This window comes from Meriones unguiculatus, chromosome 2 (genome assembly GCF_030254825.1).
Source record: "Meriones unguiculatus strain TT.TT164.6M chromosome 2, Bangor_MerUng_6.1, whole genome shotgun sequence".
Classification (NCBI taxonomy): domain Eukaryota; kingdom Metazoa; phylum Chordata; class Mammalia; order Rodentia; family Muridae; genus Meriones; species Meriones unguiculatus.
The window spans coordinates 9,211,485-9,236,432 of NC_083350.1; the positions used below are offsets into that span (position 1 = coordinate 9,211,485).

General features: G+C 52.6%; 1 protein-coding gene across 5 annotated transcripts in view; it reads left to right on the plus strand.

Annotated features, from left to right (window-relative positions):
* Positions 1-12,091: 12,091 nt before the first annotated feature.
* Nfatc1 (nuclear factor of activated T cells 1) overlaps positions 12,092-24,948 on the plus strand; it is a 105,966-nt gene continuing 93,109 nt past the window's right edge. The window contains exon 1 of one of the 5 annotated variants that reach the window (XM_021640049.2): positions 12,092-12,509. In XM_021640049.2, the coding sequence (XP_021495724.1) occupies positions 12,383-12,509 (127 nt within the window). In that variant the 5' untranslated portion in view covers positions 12,092-12,382. Of the gene's footprint in view, positions 12,510-16,703; positions 16,850-24,948 lie in introns of those variants that run through there. The other 4 variants (XM_021640051.2, XM_060376993.1, XM_060376992.1 and 1 more) reach the window with 4 other exon arrangements.

The window sequence follows — 24,948 nt, forward strand, 5'->3', positions numbered from 1 at the left end:
CCCAGGGTTCCATTTCTGTGGAGCCCTAGAACGCCAAATCTTTGAGACAGGCAGGAGAGCACTAAAGTCCAACATGGACCTAGTGAAGACAGGCTCCGTTTGGGAAGACAGAAAGTCCAAAAGATAAACATGGAACCATCACACATCGTGGAATATGCACACTCTTAAAATGGGCTCCTTGGGGCTGGGGAGACGGCTCCGTGGGGGAAGCTATCGCGGGATCCCGGCAGCCAGAGCGGGGCACAGTGGTACTGGTGTAACTGCAGCAGGACGAGTGGTGCAGAGGAGAATCCCCGGAAGCTTGGGGGGCCGAGAGGAGTTGCGGCCATGATCGAGAGACAGGTGGAAGGAAAGAACTAACTCCTGCGGTTGTGGTGTGGTGACCTGCACACGCACACACATGGCACGGGGTGCCCGCACGCAGTCATACACGAAACAGCTTTTAAACAGGGCAAAATAGTCAACTCCATGTTATGTTTGTCTTACCAGTTCTGGAAAAGTAAAAGTCCTTTAAAACAGACTGTCAGGAGAGAGCGTGAGCCTGGGGAAAGCCCCCAGGCTCGTGGGGACCGCCTGGGCATGCTCTGTTGGTAACTTGAAGCCTTGCTGTGGAGAGGCTCATGTTCATTTACACTTTGGCAAGATGCCACTTCCTGTTTCTAAGAAGAAATAAAGGGCTGAGCAGACTTATAAAAAGCTCCACATCTTCTTGGACATCAAACGGCCCCACACAACCTCTTGATGGGTTGAGTGTAAATGAAGCGGAGACACATGGATTAAATTCCCCTTGCAATTTACTCCAGTTTAAAAATTAATGGAAAAAGTGCCTGGCAAAACTTGTTTAGAGCTTTATTGAACCAAAACAGTTTAAAAATAGTTTGGGAAGCTGGGCCTGCACTGGGTGGATGGAGCTATGTCTCGCCAGGCCGAGGGGCTCCTGGGGCAGCCAGAGCCTCACGCTCTGCAGTGGAGAAGACTGCCACCCATGAGGAATGAAGGCGGTCATTTGATATCAGAGAAGGAAAAGGAAAAGTGCGGCCTCATTACCCAGGGCCGGGGGCAAAGCAGCTCACTGAGGGTTACAGCTTAATTAAAATATTCCAGGAAAGTGAATGTTTGAAGAAGGTTACAACGTTGCCATCAGAAAACTGTTGTTTCTCATTACAAACATTTTGCAATCATTAAAAAGCAAATCTGTAGGTTTGAAAACGGACAGACCTAAAACAGAGAGCAACCCTGTGGGCTAGGAAGCAGCGTCAGAAACCCCCAGCTGCCTAGGGGGAGAAACAGGCCATCTCACGGTGGTCACTTTTTTGTGGGGATTTCTTGTCCTACAGAGTGGAACAAAGAAGTCTGTGGTGACAAAGACGGGCCGAGCTGCTTGCAAACACCTGAGCAGGTGAGGCCATCTCCAACCTTCATCTGACCTTGCTGACCTGGCCAGCAGGACCCAGGGCAGACACGGGTCTCTCTGCAGGCAGCTCACAGGAACTTAACCGACCTCTGGAGGCCGGCCTTCTCCTGTATGGCGTGGCGTATCAGCGAGGCCCAGAGGACACAGCAGGCTCTGATGGTGTCTCACTCTGTCACCATCTTCTTCCTGTTCGGAGGAGTGTTTACTTTCTACCACCTTCCAAAGCCACTCTTTTCATCCAGGGAAAGGAAGACAAGATAGTGACCAGCCGCATCCAGTGGCCACTGTCACCCAAGCCTTGACTCTGGGGTCCTGTAGGCTCCGATCAGATACAAAAAGGAGGATCCCAAATCACACTGGGCTCAACCCATAGGGAAGTGATTCTGCCACACAGCTGAGAAATTCTGGGTCAGGTTTCCATGAATACTGGAGCCAGGCCTCAGACTAGTCTCAGACTCTGACCCTGGACTGGGTCCTATTCTGACTAACTTCCTCAGGGTGGGTAGACAGCCAGGAGCTTTGGTCTCTGTAGCCTCTAAGGAAAGAACTCGAGTGGCTAGCTTCAGTCGGGTGCCCACCGTGGGCCAGGCAGGTGGTGAGCAAGGGGAAGCCTCACCCACAGAGAATAGAGACCTTCTTCCAGCAAACATCATAGGACGGAACAAGCTACACCCGGCAGGAATGGCCTGGGTGCTTTACCTGTTAGAGGTGCTGGCCCAGAGGGAATGTCACCCTGTCCTCTCCACAGCGGGTTCTTTGGAAAAGAGCTGAAGGGGATAGTCCCTTAGGCCCGAGGAGAAGGAAACTAGCATTCAAGGATATGATAGTGTGGTGTGCTATATGACACTGTGTTCAAATACCTGAGTGTGATGGCTGTTCTTGGTTGTCAACGTGACTACATCTGGAATTAACTAAAACCCAAGTGGGTACACCTGTGAGGGATTTTTTTTTTTTAATTAAATCACTTAAAGTGGGAAATTTTACTATATAAATTTTGGTAGGGTTCTCTAGAACAGAACTCTCTCTCTCTCTCTCTCTCTCTCTCTCTGCGTGTGTGTGTGTGTGTGTGTGTGTGTGTAAAAGGGATTTATTAGAATGGTTTACAGGCTGTGGTCCAGCTAGTCCAACAACATGGCTTGGACTAATTGGAGGTTCAAGAATCCAATAGTTGTTCAATCCACCAGGCGGGATGTCTCAGCTGGTTTTTGGTATATGACAGAATCCTGAAGAAGTAGGTTCTAATGCCAGTGAAGGAATGGACCCGCCAGTGAGAGGAAGCAGGCAGAGAGAGCGAGCTTCCTTCTGCCATGTCCTGCATGCAGGCAGCCGGCAGAGGTGTGGCTCCGTTCCAAGGTGGGTCTTCCCACCTCAAACGATCTAAATTAAAAGTGGGTCTTCTCGGCCAGGCACGGTGGCCCACTCCTTCATTCCTTTAATCCCAGCACTCAGGATGCAAGAGGATCTCTGTGAGTTCAAGGCCAGGGTGATCTACATGGTGAGTCCTAGGACAGCCAGAGTGACTTAGTGAGATCCTTTCTGAAATGCACGCGTGCGCGCGCACATACACACACACACACACACACACACACATCCATCTTCCCACTTCAATAATAATTTAATTTAAAATAAAAATCCCTGACAGGTGTGCCCATCTGCTTGAATTTTAGTTCATTCCAGATGTAGTCCTGTTGGCAACCAAGAATAGCCATCACACTGAGGCAGGCCACTTCAGAAAGGAAGATCATTTCTGTTCACAGTTCTGAAAGTCCATGATGCTGTGGCTGTCTCTTCCTCTTCTTCTTCTTCTTCTTCTTCTTCTTCTTCTTCTTCTTCTTCTTCTTCTTCTTCTTCTTCTCCTCCTCCTCCTCCTTCTTGTTCTTCTTCTTCTTCTTTTCTCTTCTTCTTCTTTTTAAAATGTGTCAGTTCACAGTGGCCAAATCCACTTTCTCCATGCTTTTAATGCCATACAATGGGATGAAGCCTCAACACGGAGCCCGTGGGGAACACTCAGGAGTGCCAAGCCACAGTACCTGATATTCTGGAGGGACAATATCAGGGACCACAAGCTAAGCTTAAATGGATAAAAGTTATTTGCAAAAGCTGGAAGTTCAAAAATCAATGTGTCAGCAAGGCCTAGCCCCTCCCTGGTGAGGATAAGGGTTCCTGCCTCCTCCAGACCTGGGTGGGCTGCCAGGATCCTCTGTACCCCTTGGCTGGCAAAACATCCTGCCAGCTCTGCTTCTATCTTCCCTTGGTGTTCACCTTGCTCTCCTCTGTGAGAAGTTCTGCTGGGTTAAGAGCTCCAGTGATTTCATCTTAGCCACCTCTGTGTGACCCCACATCCAAGCCAGCTCACATTCACCATAGGTGGCATGGGTCAGCCCTTCAAGGTATGTTCAGAGGATGAAGTTCAACCCACAGCTAAGATGTAGGGCGCCCTCAAGAGTGTCTTGCCCATACCCATCCCCCAGATTCCCTGTGAGAAGGAGCCTGTTAGCCTGGCAGTACAGGTAGATGGGGAACTGAACTTCAAACACAGTCTGTGAGAGCCGAGCTCCCAGCAGGAGGGCTGGTGAGCTGTGCTAACCCATCCCCCCAGGGAACTGGTGAAATTACTTTTAAACCCCCATTTAAAGTCTCTGGAAAGGAACTGACACCCCAAAGTCTCTAAAATGGGCCCAGGGGCAAACAGCAAATGAAGAAGCATCTGTGGAGAAATCCCTTTGGGGATTTAATGAGAGAGTGGGCATCTGTGGCACCTCGACAGCCCCTCCCCCACTCACTTCATCAGCAACTGCCAAAGACTCCCCTGTTTTCTTAGCTTCCATTTGGAAAAGCCTGAGCATTGTGTTTGAATGCCTGCTCTGCTCTGCCAAGATGGGGCGGGGTGGGGGGGACACAATGGTAGGCTGTGCTACAGTGTGGAATGCTGGGAAGATGGCTGGGTCACTTCAGCCCTTGATGCAGTGGACCCAGGAGAGGGACAGCAAGGTGAGAGGATTAAAGTAAGATCACGGCACACCAAGTGCTCAGCTCAGAGACAGGATGTGATCTAGATGGACGTTTGCCATCACTCCCATGCCTGGCTCTAGTCCCCTGGCTCACCTATGCTTTGGAGAAGACAGCTGTCATCTTCTCCCAGAGGGTCTGGCCTCACAGGCAGCAGAACACCTAAGGGTGCTCAGGAGAGGGCCAGGGCACCGTGGAGTAGAAATATGCAGCCTGGAGTGCAGAATGCCTAGTTGTCAAGAGAGAACCCCAGCTGAGGTGCCTCCCTGACATCAGAGCCACAGTAAGGATGACCCCAAAGAAGAAGGCACTGTGTGATAGTTCATTCGTGGAGCAACTTTCGACCCCAGAGCATTGCTGAAAATGACACCCAATCCAATGCCAGTCAAAAGTCTGTAACAGGGGAATACAGTCTGGGAGGACAGGCCTCTACTCAGGCCTGTTAGGCAGGTGACTGGGAGTCACCTGGCCATGCCTCCCAAGGAGCAAGAGCATAAGCCAATGCTGCTGGGAGAGGGCACAAACCTCACTATGGTGGTTTCAAAGCCACTGACAATAAGCTGATAACAAGAACAAGCTGTGCATGGAGTTGTAGGCGTGTGTGGAGACCAGAACTGGATTCAGTGTATCATCTAAACTGGCTCATTTCCAATGCAAACTCCTGAGATGTGCAAGGAAACACAAACCATACATATCAAAACACAGACAAAACACAGAAATTGTCTATACTATTAACAGGTGTTAGATCTAACCACTACAGTAATACCAAGACTTTAAACTCGCCTCTGTAAATGCGCTCACAAGTCTGAAGACTTAGTGAGTGAAGAGCTGACAGGAAAAGGATCCCAGCAAACTCCAGTGGAGGTGGATTCTAAATGGAGTCTGAACAGAGAGAAGAAAACACTAAGAAGAACCAGAGCTGAAAGGCACAGTGGCACAGTAACTTCCGCAAAGGAACCCAGCGGGGACTAACTCACCAAGCTGAGCTGGCATGAAGAGAGAACAAGTGTGGTGCTATTCCAACTGAGATTAGGCAGGCCATGAACTGAGAAAGCATGAGGAGAGAGGAAAAGTGAGGGAGCATCTCTCTTTCTCTCTCTCTCTCTCTCTCTCTCTCTTTCTCTCTCTCTCTGTGTGTGTATGTGTACACAAACACAGAAAGAGAGGAGAGAGAGAGAGGAAGGAGAGAGACTGCAAGAAACACAGAGAGTTTGAAAATGACACAATTGTGTAAACCAACCAACACCGCCAGAAAATCCCAAGAAACTTCCTTGAAGTTTACAAGGAAGGTAAACTTCAAGAGACCTACGAACTGACCCCATGAGAAGAAATATCAAAAGCAGAAATGAGGAGTATTGTCTCTTGCAAAGGATCCCCAGTCAGGTTAACATCTGACCCTGAGAGGACACAACTGACGGTAGAACACAATGGCCAGCATGTCCAAAGGACACTAAGAAAGACCCATCACAGGCCCTCGTGCTCCTTCCTTCCAACTCTAAGAAGAATTAAATACTTTTCCTGGAGAAACAAAAACCAAGAAAGTGATGCAAGCAGAAAGAACCTCCTTGCAAGAAATACAAGGCAAAAGCAGGAATGTCTGGACAGTAACCTGCGCTACAAAGTCCAGGAGGCAATCACACGATTTTACAAGCCAATGTAATTGCATGTTTTCTTTTCTTCTCACAACTCATTTAAAAAACAATCGTATAAAATAACGTGCATCTACTGTAGTGTTTTGCCCTTAGCGTACAGAAATGTAACCCAGGTGTAATGTATTTGCCAATAACAGCTCAGAGTATCTTAAGTGACTGCACGTGGTAAGGGCACAATTTCCACAATGCACTATGAGGTTTGTTGCCTCACTGTCTGTGGTGCTGTAGGACATCACCCCTCTGGCAGTGGGAGAGCTGCATAGAAGAAATGTTTCTGTGTTTCACTGAAATGGACTCGGGATAAGCCGAAAGCCCTCCATGAAGTTACATGTGGCTGACAAACACAGGAGCAGCCTCTAAAGGATGCTGAAAACTAGGGAAGCACATTTTCACCAAAACCATCCTGTAATGCAAAGAAAGCAACAAAGAGACCAAAAGGAAAAGACATGGAGAGAATTGAAACAAAAGTTAAAAAACAAAACAACAAAAACAAAAACAAAACAACAGCCACTCCTGATGAGACCTAATAGACTAGGATCAGATGGAAAGGGAGGAGGACCTAACCTATCAGTGGACTGGGGGAGGGGCAAGGGTGGAGAAGACGGAGGGAGGGAGAGGTTGGGAAGGGATGAGGGAGGGGGCTACAGTTGGGCTACAAAGTGAATAAACTGTAATTAATAAAAAATAACAAAAAATTAAAGTATATTTAAATAAAACAAAAAACAAGTAAAATTCAACATTATCAGCTAAAACATGAAATGTGAGCAGATTGACCTTCCAATCATAGCGCAGCAATTGTCAGACTGGATGGTGAAAACATACAACTTCATGCTACCTTCTGCAGGTATGCTGGGGGAGGAAAACTGCACACTCAGTGTCACGAGGAAAACATCCATCAAAAAAGAAACTTCACAAAAGCTATACTACTACTATTATACTACTGTTAGACAAAAGTGACTTTTAAAAATGTCAAAGATTGTTGAACTGGATGCTGAATTCCCTCCAAGTGTCATGTGTTGAGTTGGTCCCTAGAGAGAGGTTGGAGCCATTTAGAGATTCGTGGGATCTTTGGTCAGTGAGACCACCTGTTAAGAACCCCACATTTCTGGAGGGAAGACCTTCATGAGGTTGATGCCCCCCCAGTCTTTTCCTCTTGCTTCGCTGCAGAGACAAGAAGAGGCCTATCCCATGATCTCACGATGACAGACTGTCCTGCCATAGGTCCCAAAGCAATGTGGCCAAATGGCCTACACACACCAAAACTGTAAACTAAGAAATCTTTTCTCTTCATATGTTAATTTTTTGTTACAGTGATGGAAAGCTGACTAACGCCAATTAAGGGGACTGCTTCCCAGTAACAAAAGAGCAGCCTTTGAGAAAGAGAAACAGCTATAAAAGTATACGTGTCTAACAACACAGCCCCTAGCTAGACAAAGCCCAGACAGTAGAACAACACAAAGAGAAATGGAGAGCTCATGTTCCTCTCAAGTGTACATTTCCCAGGACAGACCATCCTAGGCAACCAAGCAAGCTCTGGCTGGTGCTAGATAGACCTCTCCTTTAGCAATTAGGCAGGCAGGCAGGCAGGTGGAGGCTGGTCCAAAACCTGGAAGGGCCCCAGGCTGAGGCAGGAAGACAGACATAGCGGGTCCAGTAGGTACTTGGGTTGATAGCCTTCAGGAGTGGAGCAGGTTGACTCCAGTCTCAGGGGAGTGAGTGTGACTCAAATGGCTTCAGGGAGGAGGTCCCTTGGGGCCACTATAGGCAAAGGATATGGAAAGGGAAGAACACTAGGTATCAAGGAAACAGTTCAGCCTTTCTTCTGATTTCTTGGACAAATGCCCTAGGGAAGATTGTTAGTGACTGATTGAGACTGATTGATTTTTGGTGTGTGAGTGTGTGTGTGTGTTTTGTTGGGGGGGGGGGGCGCTGTGTCAATTTCTCACCGTGAGACAGAACACCTGAGAAAGTCAACTTATGAGAAGGAAGAGTTCATCTCAGACATGCTTCCACAGTCTCTTGGCTCCCCTGCCTTTGGGCCTATGGCAGAGCAGGTCAATGTACTGCTGGCAACAGAGTGCATTGGGACAAGCTGCTGACCTCATGAACTTGGACAAGAGAGAGAGGGGGAGAGGGAGAGAAAGAGAGAGAGATGGAGAAGGGTGTCCAAGGACATGCCACTTCACCCAGGGACCCTTCTACCACTAGGTTCCACTCCTGAGGGAGTGCTCCATCAGCTGGAAGAAAAGCCTTCAACTCTGGCCTCCAGGGCATTTTTGGCCCAAACTGTTAGGCATCATATAGTGAAATGGGAGCTGCGTTGGTAAAGGGAAATCATTGAAAGGCTTCTGTGTTGTCCAGGGAAGAGGGGGAGATTAAACAGGTGGTTCACAAGTAAAGCAGTAAGCTCTCTGAACCCCAAATCTATGGTCCTCCAAACCGACCAAGGGTGAGGGAGAATGTTGCAGGTGCTGTAATTAATTCCAGGCAACTGTGAGACTTCACTTGACTGTTAAAAAAAAAAAAAAAAAAAAAAAAAAAAAAAAAAAAAAAAAAAAAAAGGAGCATTTTAAAAGTAACCTGACTGCACACCAAATCAAGAAAGGTCTTTAGCACCAATCAGCTAACCAACCCAACTAACCAGCCAGGTGTGGTGCCACCCTGTAACCCTAGAATTGGCGAGATGGATGCAAGAGGACCAGGAGTTCAAGGCCAGCCTGGGCTACATGAGACCGTCTTTTCAAAAACACCCTTGAATTCTGGCTTGTTAGCCTCCCCTCTACGGGCTCTGGAGAGCCTTCCCAACCCCTCCCAGCCCTGGGCCTCCTCCCTGTGCTGTGGGGTGAGGGAGATGAAGCCAGTCAGAAGCTCCAGGTGCCCTAATGGGAGTTTTAAAGTAACCCCCATTGTGGTTCAAAATGCAGATGGCAGTGAGAACATGAGTATTTAGCTACAGACGTTTCATATGGTTTATGCAAGCAACACGCCTGTGGATGTGTGACTCTGTGCTACAAAGACGCTTTCCCTAGCCTGGTGCACCATACCTGCCCACAGTGCCGTGTGCACAGCTCCTAGATAGGCCAATGGATTGAGAGTCCTGCCTCTAGCAGCTCGGTGGCCTGCCCCTGCGTTAGCAGCGCCCACCCTATCTTGTTGGGCTTCCCTGGGCACTTATGTTTTCATACCAGCTTAGAATCAACAACTGTCAGGCTCTTGGAAACTTGGAGCTCTCGGTAGATAGCCAAACGCTCCCCAGGAGGAAGGATTTAGCACCCAAAGACACCTTTTAGATTGTAAGCTTCTGGGGTGTATTTGCCCCAATAATCCACAGAAGCAACAGTAATCTAAAAATAGTCTTGTTTTCTGTCCTAAGCTCCTTTTAACTTTGTTAGTCATCGCCAACCCTTAAAATAAAACCCGTGTAACGTCTCTCCTGGTAGCAGCTATAAACAAACCTCCTCTAGAGGAGGCCGAAGGAAGAGGAAAAGAGGCGGTAGGGACGCGCAGGGAGCGCGGCCGCGGGACCAGGCTTGAGCCCGAGGTGGCCGCAGGGCCTGGCGGACAGCTTGGAGCTGGCGGAGCTCCTGCGCCGCTACCTCCGGAACTCCCTGCGCCTGGCGCGCGGCCACCGTGGTCCCGGCAACGGCATTAAACAGAGGGAAACAGGCCCGGGATTCCGTCGCCCGCGGGGGATAAGGAGGGCATTGAGACAGACAGGAAAGGGCTTTTCTGGATGGGGTGAAAAGTTATTTATTGGAGAGGGAGGGGGAGGAGCAGACAGGAGGAAGAGGAGGAGCAGGAGGAAAAGGGGGGAGGAGGGAGAGGAAATGAAGAAAGAGAAGGGAGAGATTAAGGGTCCTAGCAGAAGGAAAGGAGATCGAGAGGAAGAGGGGAAGGAAGAGGATATACAGGAAGAGGAAGGAGAGGAGATGAAGGAAGATCCTGAAAGAGTCCTCGCCGCTTCCTCCAAGTTTTGCACAGCTCTGCAGGTCCGGAAAGTCCCAGAGGACCGACAGGAGTCACTGACGCGACGTTTGAAACTCCTCTGCCCTTCGGAGTCCCCAAGGTCTCGGGTGGGCCTTGGTCTCCCCGCCACGCCTCGACGATGATGCCTCCGCCCCGCCCCGCCCCGCCTGGTCCGTGAGGGACGGAGAGGGCGGGGACGAAAACTCTCCGGGCAAAATCTTGGCACCCTGGTCTGGCGACAGCAAGACTCACTGAAGAGTGGATTTTTTTTTTGGGGGGGGGTGTCTTGGGCAGTGGGGTCTTGGCACCCCCTAGCGGCAGCCTCTTCCAAGGCGCGTACGGAGGCTTCCGCGCATCCCGGCAGGTTTTGGGGTTCCGCTTTGGCATCCTGGCCCCTCATCCCAGCATCCTCACTGAGCCTTCAGCTACTTAATAGCTTACTCACCACTTCCTCACGGAGGCAACCTCAGCCTCGCTATCCTCTCCACCACCTATGCCAGTGGCTCCCTCCTCTGTGCCAGAGGCAGAGAAGTATGTGCCATGCCCAGCTCTCCAGTGAACAGCAAGCCTGAGGCAGTGCGCCAGCGGCCATGCTGGGCACCTTCAGCGGCTATGTAGCACCCACCGCTGAGCTTCTCTGCCGGGATAGGGGAAAAAAGGCGGCTTTTAGTTCGCTGGAGCTGAGGCCACAGGAAAGAGCCGGTAGATACTTCTGGTGGAGTGGAGGGACTTTAGCCAAGCTTTCATATTACTTCACATCGGGCCCAGCTGGCCAGCCCCACTCGCTGGTTGGATCAGATTTCCCTAGGTCTTGGGGTGTGAAGCCCCTTGGAGAACCCACTGGCTCAGTTCACGCTCCGCGCGCCCCGAAGTCTGGCCGCCCCACAGTAGACACCCTTTTTTTTTCTTTTGGGTTTATTTTAAAGCACGTGAGGTGTAGGCCAATAGATTTATGATTTCTATACCCCAGACATCTTAACTGCCCAACCCTCCAGCCCAAAGCCAACAAGAAAATACGGTCGGCTTTTGGCAGCAGAGCTGCGCCCTAGGAGACGCAGGGAGATTGGAAAGAGAAAAAAGTGTAAAGCGAGGCGGGACAGGATCCTCAGAAGTTCCCCAGCACCAGCCTCCTGCAAAGCCAGGAACCTCCCAGTCCCGCCCATAGAGCACCCCGCGGTCCCTGCGGGTCAGCGGGCACCCGGGGCGAAGCCACGGAGGTGGAGCCGGGCAGGTGGGCAGCGCTGCCTCAGACGCGCTGCCCCTCCCTCCCCGCGCGGCGAGCCACCGGGGCCGCTCAGATAGTTACGGAGTAAAAAATGACAGTATCTGGCTGTCCCGGGACGCCCAGGCAATCTGTTAGTAATTTAGCGGGATGGGAATTTCCTTACTCCCGCCTGCCAGTGGAAGCGCTTTTCCAAATTTCCACAGCGGGGGAAGCCTGCGATTTTACATAATGACTTCAGCATGCAGGGCGTCTCGGCACCCCTCCCCCGCCGCCCGGGCCCCCTGCCCCTCTGAGAGGGGACACCGGCCTGCGTGCTGCCTTCCCGGCCTGGCGCGCTCGCCCACCGGCTCCTGGCAAGCCCTTTCCTCCCCGTTTCGTCCCCGCCTGTCTCCGGGTCCCCCGACTCTCCCCAAGAGCCCATTTTTCTCCTGGTCTCCCCTCACCCCGCTTCGGGTCCCTACCTTCCCCGTGGCCACCTTTGCCCACCTCCAGGTGCCTCTGTGGACCTCCGGGTGCCCTTCCTGTCCCCTGGGTCCTCGTTACCCGTGCTGCGCCCCCTCCCTCCCCACCCGCCCAGCGGTTCCACCCCGGGGTACCCCTGTCCCAACCGGGGCGCCCCGCTTGCCCAGCGAACTGCAGGCGCTGCGTGCGGAGGGCGGCGCTCCGCGACTTGTCCCCCGGGCCCCGCGCCGGCTCGGGCGGGCAGGGGCGTGATGTCACTACAGGGAGGGGGCGCGGGAGCGGCCGGGCGGGCGGGAGCCGGGGGAGGTGTTTTCCAGCTTTAAAAAGGCAGAAGGCAGAGCCCGGCCCTGCGTCAGAGTGAGACCGAGAGGCTCCTAACTGGGCGGCAGTGTCGCCGCGCAGATCCGAGCGGCGGGGCACGGGTTCCCGGGCGCCGCGCACGCCTCCGACCCCGCGGCCAGTCCCCGGCCGCAGGCGGGCCTGCCACGCACCCACACCCCCTGCATGCCACCTCCCCGCCGCGCGCGGCTCTGAGCCCGGCCCCGCGCGTGTCTGCGAGGAAGAGTTCCGACTCGGGAGCCGGCCCGTGGCTGCTCCCGGCGCCAGCTCCCGCTCCTCCTCCTGCTGCCCGCCGCCGCCGCCACCGCCGCGTGGATGCCAAGTACCAGCTTTCCAGTCCCTTCCAAGTTTCCACTCGGCCCTCCGGCCGCAGTCTGCGGGAGCGGAGAAACTTTGCGGCCCGCGCCGCCCGCCGGCGGCACCATGAAGGCGGCCGAGGAAGGTAAGCCCCGCGCCCCTCCCTTCGCCCCCGAGGGCCCCGGCCCTCCGCGCCCGCGCCCCGCGCCCCGCGCCCATCTCGAGTCCTCCCCCGGGGCCAAGCTGCCCCGGCTGGTCTGCGCGTCCAGGGAGGGGCGCGGGCGTCCGGCCGGACAGCGTGGCACACAGTGTGAAGGGTGTCCCCCTGGTGTTTCCCTGGCGCAGCCCAGATTTCTAGCGCTCTTTCTTGCCAATAGGTGTCTCCTCTTCTCTAGCGCTGAGTACTCAAACTTGGCTTTGGCTGGGGTCGCGGAGATCCCAGACGGGGAAACTTGATTCACAGGGGTGAGACTTGAGGATGGGGCTTGGGAGGGCCTTCAGAATCGAAACCCCAAACCAGCCTGGAATGAAGTGAGGCTTCTTTGGAGAGCAGAGATGGTCCTGCTTCTGTCTCAGGAAGGCGAGCCCATCCTTTCCGGTGAAGAGCAAATGACATGAAATGTGAGGGTCCTGTACCCTCCCAAGTGGGTTTGGTAGGTGCCTCTCGCTAAGGGCTTGGTCAACTGGCCCCAAGTGGTGCAGGTTTCTAGATGCTTCCCAAGCTTGTGGCCAAATGTTGGATTCAGACAAGAGTTCTGCCCTAGAAAATGCCCTGGGAAAGATCGCAAAAGGACTGCCAAGTTTCACGCTGCTTCTTCCAGGTAAATAATAGGTGCTGGAATCAGCCCTAAGCTGGAAGGGCCAGAGGATGGCATGCCCCTGACTTTCTGCCAGGACCCTTCGGGTCTCCTCCAAAGAACCAGCCAAATGACTTTTAAAGCATTTAGGTTCCTGCAGGTATCTCTGGAACACCCCTTAGAGGATGTCTGCCTTTTCAGCATGGGATAACTTGACCTGTGTAGAGTAAGAACTGGGAGCCATGTCTCCTAATTCCTTTTTGGCTCCGAAGATGTTACTTAAAATTACTGAAAGTGAGCTGGACCCCTGCTAGGGCAGCCATCCTTTAGACAAGCACTTGGAAGGAAACATCAGCTTCCTGTGAGATTCTGATGAGTGTGTCAGGCAAGGACAGCAGTTCCCAGAGACTCAGCCCTGGGCCTCTTGCTTATCTTCAGACCCAACAGCCATAAGCTCAGCACAAATGGATCTAAATTTTCAGAGTCCGGGAGTCCAGGGTACCAAGTATTACATTTACTTTGAATCAAAGGGGGGACAGTTATAGTTTGTTTCATGTCCATTGCCCTCATTTTAACGAGGCCTAAATATTGCTTTGTGTTCTCGGGAGGAGCTCTTGGTACAGGGAAAGTTAATGGTGTTTTTGTTGTGGTTTGGGTTATGAATTTCTTGACACTTATTTCCACACACATTCATCAGTCACTGATTTTTCTTTAAGGCACGTCAAGCTTATATTCTTTACCTGTAGAGGTACCGTTCCATTATTCAATAATCTGAGGTGTAATCTCAGCACTAAAACAGGAGGGTTGCCATGAGTTAAAGCCAGCCTGGGCAACAAAGCAAGCACCAGGCCTGCCTTGGGCTACTTACAAAACAAAACTTTTTTTTTTTTTTTTCACAAAAGAAAAGGCCATTGACAAGGGTGGGGTGGGGGTAAGTAGTCATTTGTGTGTGTGTGTGTGTGTGTGTGTGTGTGTGTATAACCTACCTAGTAAAGGAAGTTTGAAAATGCCTCTGCTGAAGCAGTAGACTGGAGGCAATAATGCCCTTAGACCAAATCATATTGGTCATTTTCGTGGAGAGTACGTGTATGTACCTGAGCCAGCCAGAAACTGTAGCAGTCCTGAGACAGGCAGACAGGCAGGGGAAGGGAACTGCATGCAGCAGGTTAGTGTCTGCCATTGCTGAGGGCCATGGGAAATGGCCCTGTCCTTCCTGAGCGGGCCTTGCCCCCCTGGGCACCAGCTGCTCTCTGCCACCTTCCGCTTCATGGCCCTTTAGATGGAAGCTCACCAGGTCTGGCCATTTCTGAAGGCCTTGTGCCACTCTGCTCTGATGAAGTCCAAGGAACACAAGCCTGTAGCTAGCCACAGTGTCGGAGTTGCCTCACACAACACCCCACAGGCTCTCCAGAGCTGAACAAAGCTGGCCCTGTTCTCCAGCCATTTAGCTTCATGGCATTGTTTCCTAATCCAGATTAGAAAATGCTGAGGCCTTGTACCCTGCTTCATCACACCCCGCGCTGGACCTGGCCTATTAACATCTTGCAGAATTGGGAGGAAGTGGTCCAAGCTAAACACTTCTATCAAAACTGGAGCATCTGCCGAACTGGAAGACCAAGCTTCATACTATAAAGAGGACAGGCAAGGGGGCTGCCTGAGGCACAGGGGAGCATTTCATAAATCATTGTGTTGGCTGATTCCTGCCTTAGGCAGTAGACAAGGAGACAGCCTCACCAGCCTCTGAGAGAATGGCCCTGTGGCTTCCTCTCTTTGGTCTCATCATCTGGGGGCATGTGGGCCGGGGAAGCCAGGTGCTCTACAACTTAAGCAAAAAGCTTTATTCCAAAAGCGGACAAGAAGGGCTGTTATGTGTGTGTAATGGTGGAAAAGGTGGATAAAGAGACATCGAGGTTTCTCCACAGAAAACAGAACTTCCATTTCCCTGAAGGTCAGCAAAAAAAGCAAACTAAAACAAAACAACGCTCCAACATGCATCTCAAAGTGAGAACTATTATTAGAAACGAAATCAGGCCAGACTGAACTATGGTTTATCACGGGAGAAAATCAGCTATTGAAACAGGGTCCTGGGAGAAGTGGCAGCCCACGTGAGGCCCAAGTGATGGCCTCTGGAAAAAGCCATCCCCCGGGGCCCATGGCTGCAGGGCAGGTGTAGGACACAGGGGACACTTGAATCTGGTGGCAGGTACCAACAGTGACCGCCCTCGTCCTTCTCTTCCTGCCTCCCTCCCTCCTGGGTTTGATACTGGCCTCTCCTGCCCTGGCCACCATTTTCCTGATATTCCAGATGTTGGCTTATGTGGTGCCAAGACACCAGGAAAGTTAGAACAAAAAGCTGGGAGAAACAGGAAAAGATGGACCGGGCTCCACAGGCCCAGCCTTTTCCTTCTGACTGCCGTGAGCATGGCACTCCGTGTCTGGGAGGGTAACGCCCAGCACCCACTCAGCCTCTGGGAGCTTTGAAATCACCCCTACTAAAACAGGAGTGTGCAGTGTTTCAAAAGCCGAAAGATTAATGAGGTCCTTAGTGCACAAAAACAGGATTTGCTTCGAGTTAGGTGCCCCCAGAGCGAGATGGCCACTGTTGGCAAGCTTGAATGATTTGTAAGCAACTGTGCTCTGGGGCTTGACCTGCAGAGAGGCGAGCACAGCCCTCAGGAAACCCTACCCTCATTTTCCTGTTACTTTCAGGTAATTTCTTTAGTGAAAGCTGGGCTAGAAAAGCCCCCCCCCCCCCAGCCTTTACTGCTTGAAGTTGGAAAGCTCTGAGGTGGGCTCTGAGATGCTTCCCTGAAGGTGGGTTTTCTCCAGTCATTCTGCTCAGGCAGCAACGTGGATAAAGCTTGTAGAGGCCAGGATGTGTGTGTGCATAGATGTACACGTGTATACATTTTGGTTTTTTGTGGTTTGTTTTTTTTTTTTTTTTTTTTTTTCTTTTCTTTTCGAACTCTTGAACTAACCCAGTAGCCTTGGTCTTTTTCCTGGTGCAGGGAAACAGCAAGACCCAGGGTACCTCCTTCGGCTGTGGACTGCGCACCACGCTGAACAGGACCAGGGGACCATCTGCGAGGCCGGGCTGCGGGTCCAGGACGCAGCTCCAGCCCCGCAGGCCCTGCGCTCTGGTCCGGAACGATCGCTCAGCCCGGCCTGGGCTGTTGCGCTCGCCTTGCTACCGCCGGCAGCGCCGGGGTTGGGGCGCGGACGCCTGTGCTGCCCGCACCGGGCTGGGTTCTTGCGGGGCGGGAGTAGCCCAAGGGAGACCGAGGTCCCTCGGGGGGTCCGGGGGTCCGGCGGGGGACTGGACACCCCGCGGAGGGACGGGGATGGAGCTCGGACCGCGCGGTCCTGCGGGCGCGCGAGGGGAGTCCAGGCGGCGCTCGGGCTCGCGCGCGGAGTTTATTTAAAACTCGGAAGCCGGCGGCCGCGAGCGGCTTGTTTATGTAAACCCGGAAACACCCGGGGGGACAGGGGCGGGACCGGGGCGGGAGGCCGGGGAGGGGACAGGGGAGGGGACAGGAGGCGGGGGCCGCGTCACGCCGGGGACGCGCGCGGGCGCTTGGCGCACCAGTGCCGCGCGACCCCGACATGACGGGGCTGGAGCAGGACCCGGAGTTCGACTTCGATTTCCTCTTCGAGTTCGATCAGAGCGGCGGGGGCGCCGCGGCCGCAGGTGGGTCCGGCGGGGGGCGGCGGGCGCCTGCACCCCGCCGCGGGCCTGAGGTTGCTGAGGTCGCCGGTGCCCGCCCCGACCTGGCACCAGCCGGGACCCCGGGCCGCCGCCCTGCCTGCGCGGCCAGGAGCGACGCGGACCAAGTTGCTGCCTGCCGCGAGGAGGCGGGAGGCCACCTGTGGGGCGAGCCAGCCACCGCTCCCCCGCCGCGCACTTCCTGGCATCGGAGCACCGGGGCGCGGGAGAGGGCTCTCCCTCCTTCCAGGAGGCCCGGCCCCGAGGGGAGGCTGTGTCCCGCGCAGGACTTGGACCTCGTAGTCCGGGGACAGATGGTCAGCGGCGCTGCCAGAGGGCGGTCGGAAGCCGCCCTTTCTGAGAGCCCGGCTGCTACCGCCTGGCCCGGGGGACCTGGAGCCAGGAGGCCCGGCCCTGTGCTGACCGCCGCCGCAGCTCCCTCGGCAGGAAGGCTCCCACCGCTTGGGTTTTCAGTCCACACCTCAGCCACCAGACCCTGAGAGCTTTCGCTGTCTTTCATTTTCTCTTCTCTCTGTCAAAAGTAAAGCTTCCAGCCAGGCCAACGCTCACTGTGCTGTTTCCCCGAACTGGTTTCTCCTAAACAGTAACGACAGTCCAGTTCTTGCACCCCCACCTCCCAGCAGCCTGGCCCTTTCCTCCACCTGACTTTCTGTTCCAAGTTTCACACAGCGCCAGACAGCAGCCTGTGCTTGCCTCGGGGTCCGCATCCCAGCTGTGTGGGGTTGGAATAGACAGGACACTTGTGTAGCACCTCCGAAATGACCCTGTCATATTTTCCGTGACATGCACTACTTTTTTTATTTTTAAATTTCAACGTCTTGTTCGCTTTTGAAGGTGAGTGCTCCAGCTTGGCTGTCACCACCCAGCAACTCTCATCTGTCCCCCATAAAACCCTTTCTTGATAGGTTTCTTTTCTCCTTTCAGGGCCTAGGTTATAGGGCTCTGGGGGCAGTGGAAGAGAGGCAACTGTTGGAAGGTCTGGGGCTACAAGAGGAGACCCTTGGCATCTCTTGGCCTTGTTGCTTTGGAGGATTCAGCTGCTGTGACAGTGTACGGGTATCTGTCAGTTCTCTCTAGAACTCTTGTGCTCTAAGCAGAAAAGCCTACTCCTGACCTCTTAGGGTATCTATGTTGGATTTGGATGACAGTGGGCCACTGTGGTTCTGGTTCTGCTCTGATGCCTTTAGCTCCTTTCTCTTCAGGGATAAAACCATGGAGTGGAGCCTTCCTGTGTCTCCCTTGTTTACTCTGAATGGACAGCTGACTACAGGTCCAACAATAGGAATGGGGACAAAGATCCAGAGCCACAGTTCTGTACCTCATGGTGCCCTGTGGACTGCCTGGGGAGAAGGGCCTCTGGGAGGCTGCAAACTTGGGTCATCTCCACAAACCCAGAGGAGAGAATCTGAGGGCAAGTGTGTTCTACCCGCTCAGGCAGACCATTAGCAGGGTTCAGCATCCCAGCAAACCACATTCCCTGCACCCTACCCCCACCCAGGGCCTGGAGTCTTTGACTCACAGCTGGACACAACAGCTCTCTCAATACTCTCTTTTTGAGCCGTATTTGGACACGTATAATGTCCAGCCCATTCAGGGGAGGAAGACAGGGGGTTCGGTTTGGGTGGTTTTCCATGAAGGAGACTCTGAGTAGGGCCTCTAGGGAGCCTCAGGCTCCTTTCTGGCCCGGGAAGCAGGTGGCCCCTTGAACTTTGGGTGGCAAATGGGTTCAGGTCACACCCTCTCCTCGCACATGTGAGGGAGCCATGCTGTTGATGGTTTTGCTTTGAAGGCGGCTGAGTGGAAAGGTGGAGCGGTGAGTCTCACTGCAGCCTAGGTCAGCGGAAGCCCTAACTCTGAACCAGAGTGCCGTAGAGCTGCGCAGAGGTGCAGGGGTGAGCCTGTGTGTCCTGTGAATTGTGGGTCGGCAGTGAAGCCCAGCACTTCAGGTCAGAGCTTTCAGGTCAGAGGCCACGGGGAGAGCCCTGAGCCAGCACTAGGAAAAGCTCTTTCTCCCTTCTCTAATGTTGAGAGAGGTTCTGGGAAACATGCTACATGTACAATACACGTTACATTTCTCTTTTTTTTTTTTTTGAGACAAAGACTGACTCAGGCTTTTTTCTCTCTTATCTCCAATATTGTTTTAACATTTTAATTATCCAATTACATTATTTATATTATCCAGTCATATGAAGTTTCTAAACTCTCCAGTCCCTACTGAATGGTAGGAAGAGCGTCACATTATCTGGAATGGGTCTAAACATGAATTCATGAATGAGAGAACAATTCTGAGATCAATGGCAAAGTAACATTTGAGTTTTGCAGTTCATGCTGACCACACGTATTCACATATTATGGGAAAGGCTACCCCAGAGTGCAGGGGGCAGTGCTCTATGAAAGGGGCATAGTCCCCCCCACACACACACCCATAGAGGTCGAGCTGGGCTGCAATGGGCCTAGGAAGGTCCACATTGTTGCTCCCATCGCCTACCCATCTGAAGGGTTCTTGCCGTGGTCTTTGGAGAGAAGGCTTGTGTCTGGTGTGTTATTTGCAAAGCGCTTAGCAGGTGTCTGGTAGATGTATAATAGCCATTTGTGAGGGGAGCAGAAAGAGAATGCTTTAAAGTAAAGCCTAGGGCAGAACAGGACTGGAATAATATTCTCTTCCAGTATCAGGCATCCTTCTGTCCCCTCCCTGCCGACCGGTGGGCCAGGGTGAGCTTCTGGGGAGAAGGCAGGGCCACAGTCCCTCGGGGTCAGGAAATAGCTGCTCTGCTCATCAGCTGGGAGGGTGTGCCACTTCCGCCCCAGGGCTCCTGTTTTGTAAGTTATTTTGGCCTGACCGCTTAGTTCTGTCTCCGTGGCAACTCAGGAGGAAACTGGCCAAGGCCCTGGGCCCAGACAGCTCTGCCCACCAGCTCCAGGCTTGAACAGTGTACCAGCAGAAAGGGGGCTTTGCTGCAATGAGATTGGGGAGAGCTTTTATTCTCAAGTGCTTTTCCAGCAGTAAAGAGGGGGCCTTGCTGGTGGGTCAGTCCCTACTTTAGGAATCCGAGAGAGGAGTGGGCCCCTTTCCCCAGAAGAGCCCTGAGTATGCTGAAGTTTGATGTTTTTGGAAAGGGGCTTCAGTCTCTGCTGGGAGCAGCCTCACTGTGCTTAAGTCTTGTAGATGTTTTAATCAAGGACAAACTTGTCTGTGTGAGCAGGATATGCTAGCTCCGTATCAGGTTTTCAGAAGCCCTCGGCTCAGCAGGAGCAACAGAACAAGTGAAAGTAACACTGGTGTGCAGCTGGGGGAGTGTGGGAGGTCTTCGAGGAAAGACCCAGGCTGGGCACAGGACCCTTATGCATGCCGTATGAGCTTATTTGCGGATCATTGGGTGACATTTGCCGTTGCTTCAGCAGGCCCAGCTCTCTGCCCTGTAAATCTCCCTTCGGCACATCGTTGCACAGTACCTCAGAACCTGTTGCTGTCTGTCACTTCACAGGACCGACCCAGTCTCCATGCTGTCCTCGTTAGGGAGCACCATCCAGTGTGCGGAGTGAACGGCAAGGGCCTTGCTGCCCAGGACTGTTCTGTGCTCCATCATTTCACCCCCAAGCCTGGACACTTATAGCCTCACCCGTACCCTGCAGGCTCTAGTACACGGAGAAAGACCAGGGTGAGCAGGCATCAGAGGACAGGCCTGGCTGGCAGGCTCTTCCTGGTTCTATTTCTAGCATCACGTCCTGCAGTGCAGCCCCAGGAAAGGCTAAAGGGGTGTTCCTTCAAATGAAGGTGCAAGCTGGCTGTGGTGGGTCCTGCTCTGTGCTTGTGAACAGTGAGTCCTGCTGGGGGCTGTGGTGGCCGTGCTTACGGGAGGGTGTCTCACATGTGAGGTGTGGCACACACAGCATTGTTCTCATTCACTTCAGGCAACACACCAAGTGCCGTGAAGCAGAACACCCGCAGAGTGATTTCACTGCAGAGTGATTTCACTGCAGGTGCCGTAAGTCACCTGGTGGGCAGCAGGCGCTCTCCTGCAGCATGTCTTAGAGGACATATACCACTACTTTCATGGTGTAAACCTCTCACAAGTAATGCCGTGCTGAGGCTGCAGTAAGTTCTTACTCAGAATCGTAATATTGGGGGCAGTACGGGCTGTGGCGTTTGCAGAGGCTGGTGGGAGTTGGTCAGCCCCAGAGCTCTGGTTTTGCCAAGTGTTACCTGCACCCCATCTCATCCACATGGAATACCACAGGCAGCAGGGACCTGGAAGACGGGCTGGAGCACCTGCAGAGGGTGGCGGGTGGCTGGGCCTTTGTTACCTTTTATTACATGAGATAAGAGAATGTGTGCTGTGGGAGGCCTTTGCTTCCACTTTTGCTTTTCTTCTGTGCTCCTCTGCACCTCAGTTTAGTGGCCCATTCAGCAAAAGCCAGGCTGCCAGGCACAGCAGCGTCTGATGTCACATAATCAGTCCCAACGTTTCTGGATTGGTAAGGAGATGGCTGGGAAGCTTGGCATTCCCTATGGACCCTACAGAGCGATCCGTCTGAGTTGTGGAAGCTGGTACAGGTGGAGGGCTAGTCCTGCCCCTGCAGATCCAGGCTTTGTAGTAAGAGGCAGCTTAGCCTCCTTCCATGGAGTCAGTGGGCACTCTTGCTCCAGAGGACTCTGACAAGAGAGACAGACACAGCTCTCACCGGCAGGTTCTGGGCATTTAAGCTTTCATTCTGGAGTTTGACCAAGGAAATCTGCATGCAAGTTAAGTGGTTTTGTTTTGATTTGATTTGATTTTTGAGAAAGGGTCTCATCTGGCCCCAGGCTAGTCTCTAACGCACTGTGCAGCCAGGATAGCTTGTACTGTGACCCTCCAGCCTTCACCTCCTGTGTGCCGGGCTTACAGGGTGTGCCCGGCTTGAGTGGTGCTGGCACCTTGGACACTGCCCAAGTGTTTACTAACTGAGCCATATTCCTAACCCTGTCTCTGTTTTTCTTTTTTTTAATAAATATTTTATGGATTTTTCTTTGCCCCATTGAATCATATTTTATTCAAACATTTTGGTTTAAATAAAGGCCATTCTTATAATGTCCCAGAGACCACGTGCTGAGTCCCACAACTTCTTCTTTTTCTGCATCTGGGCCTAGACTGAGAAAGCCCCTTTCTTCCTCCTTCTCTGGCCTCAGACACCCTGTTGCTAACACAGCCCTAAGGAGACAAGCCAAATTAGCTGCCTTCTGCCCTCTGCCTGCCACCCAGCCATTTCTTCTGGAATCTTCCAGTACCCCAGGCAGTTGAAGCCTTGGCCGCAGGGGTGTCAAGGCAGGACTGAGGAGAGCCAGGGTTTAACTTGGCTTGTTGCTAGGAGTTTCTAGAGAACTCTTCCAATTTTCCCTTCCGTCCAAAAGAAGGTGGTCAGCTGTAGGGCCAGCCCTGGTGTGGAGTAAATAGAATTCTTTCATTTGGGAGACAGAGAACACAGGAGCCAGGCCCTGCACCAGTGCAGGTGTACCTCCTTTGGGTCTGGCAGCCCACGGCCTGGGTCTTCAGGCTCTGCCTGGAGACCTGGGCTCAGCTTTCCCAGTATGTGCACAGCTGCTGTGATATCAGAGTTTCCCATCAACCTTACACTCAAACCTTTTTTTTCTTCTGGAGTTGGGTTTTCTTAAGATAAAAACAGATTCTTAAAATATATTTATGAGTATTTTGTGTGCATGTGTAGATGTGCACCACATGTGTCCTGGGTGCCTATAAAAGTCAGAAGAGGGTGTCTGGAACTACAGTTACAGATGTGAACCACCATATGAATGCTGAGAGCTGAACCCAGGTTTTCTGCAAGATCAACGATGTTTCTAACCACTGAGCTATCTCGCCAGCCTTGAGAGCCCAGTATTTTCCAGTGTTGTTACTGACAGGCTTCACACAGTACACAGAGCTCTAGACACAGGGACAGCATAACATTGGGGAGACGTGACTTCCTAAACGGATTAGCTGCCTGCTTAGGGCTGGGGCCTATGAGGCCATCTCACCTGGGTACTGCTTGGGCAACCCGTGGCACCCACACGGGTGTGGTTGCTACCATTCTCCGGGTGTGTTCTGAAGCTCCTTTGTTCAGAGCTGGTGCCTCTGGCAGACGCTGGCCCTGCCATGCTGTGTCCCATACCCACTGGAGACTGTGTCTGCCCTGGGCTTTGGTATTGAACCCTTCTGAATCTGGTGGTACTGAGGCCCAGAAGACTGGAGAGCAGAGCACACATGTCCTCATTCTCAGGGGCCCTTTGGGTGATGAGCAGGTGGGGTCATGAGGGACACGTCCTTGTGTGTGTGTGGCAGGGAGATTGTGAATTTCTGAAGACCTTGGGAAATGCCCTGAAGGGGGCCTGGCTGAATGTGAACACAGGGACAGTTGCTAGAGAAACTTCCTGAAGGAGGCATGTTTCAGAGGATGTGGTACATCGGAATACCAGGTCGTAGTCCAAGTGCACAGGTGAATCTGGGCAAAGAGAGGCAGGCATCCTTTCACGTTATAGCTGACCGTAAGCATCCAGCCCTGGTGGAAGTTGAGTTGAAATAAAATTACTAAAACTCCTACCCTGTTGGTCTATAATTTCATCCTCCCTTTTATCAATGGTCCATTAGCAATGACACTGTGACATTTTGGGGTCCTTATGTTACACTTTTGGTTTTGGTGGACTTCATACCCACAGATGGGAAGATCTTAGCTGCATCTTCAGGGCCATGGAACATTGATTGTGCTTTTTCATAGAAAGTTCTAGAGTGGAAAACTCTGGGCCAACTGAGGGAGAGCTCTATAGCAGCATCATTCCCTGTGTCTGTTGCCTTTGGTGGTAACAGCAGAGAGGAAGGCTCCTGGACACAGCACCTGGTAGAGCTGCTCCTGAATAGGGTCCTTGGCACCTTGTCCCAGACTTTCTTGTCAGTGACCTCACAGAGGAACCAGACCATCTATTTGTCTCACTGACCACCCTTTGGCCTCTAGGCTTGGCTTTCCCACTTGAGCTGGTCTCATACCTCTACCTCCTGGGTCCTTTGGGTCCTAGTGTCTTTCTCATATGTACTGTGGACAGTCTGTAACTCTGATCAGTCTTACCTAGGGCTGCATTTTGGGGTACTGGGGGTGGCCTGTCTCTGCAGTTCAAGACTGAGCTGTGTAGCTGGACACAAAGGAGGGTTGATGGCAGTGGGGAGCCCTGCAGTCTTGTCCAGTGCTCAAAGAAATAGCCTGAGCTTGAGAGCTCGGCAAAGGCCTCTAGTCTAAGTCCCAGTTGCCACCACCCACCAGTGCTGTCTCTTCAGAAGTGTTACCATCTCTAGGAAGCGGCTTTAGGGTAATTTAGAACAGTGTTGTTTTCAGTGTTGGGTTCCAGCTTCTTGAGACATGGAGCTCAGACTGGGAAGCGGTGTCGCTGTGACAAGGACCCTCCAACCACAGCCTGATGGAGGTTCCTGCTTCAGGTTGCTTCTGATTCCTCTAGCTGTCCCTTTGTTCCTCTTTGTCTCATCTCGGGTCTTTCCAGAGGGCCTCTGTGACCCAGGGACTGAGGGTGACAGAGTCCTCCCACTGGACTCTGGAGTAGGACCCCAGTCTACCTCATAAGGACGCGGCTGTGTTGCCAGAGGGGTTGTGAGCCGCCTGCCACTGGTGTAGAAGACTGGGAGTGAGCAACAGTGGAAACTGCCTAACCTTCCTGAGGCCTGGCCTGTGCCTCTAGAAAATATCGAAGGGTTTGGCTGGTGCCTAGAGACACTAACATTTCTGGAGTTTTCTTTTGCTGGTTTCTGATCAGCAGAGAGCAGCGCTGTCCTTGAACACAATATCTCCCAGCCTGGCACTGGAGCCTGGTGTGGATCTAAGATTTCCTTGTTCTTGTTTCCATTATTCAGAGACTTGGAAATGCTTGTCTCCAGACACACGTGAATGGGCTCTAGGATGCGGAGAGCCTTTCCGATAAGAAACCCAGAAGCATGGCTTTCCTGTTGAGTACCAATAACAACAATGGTTTTGTTTTTTTCAAGTGCTTATCAAAGTATAATTAGCACATACTGTTTGTGAGATCTAGT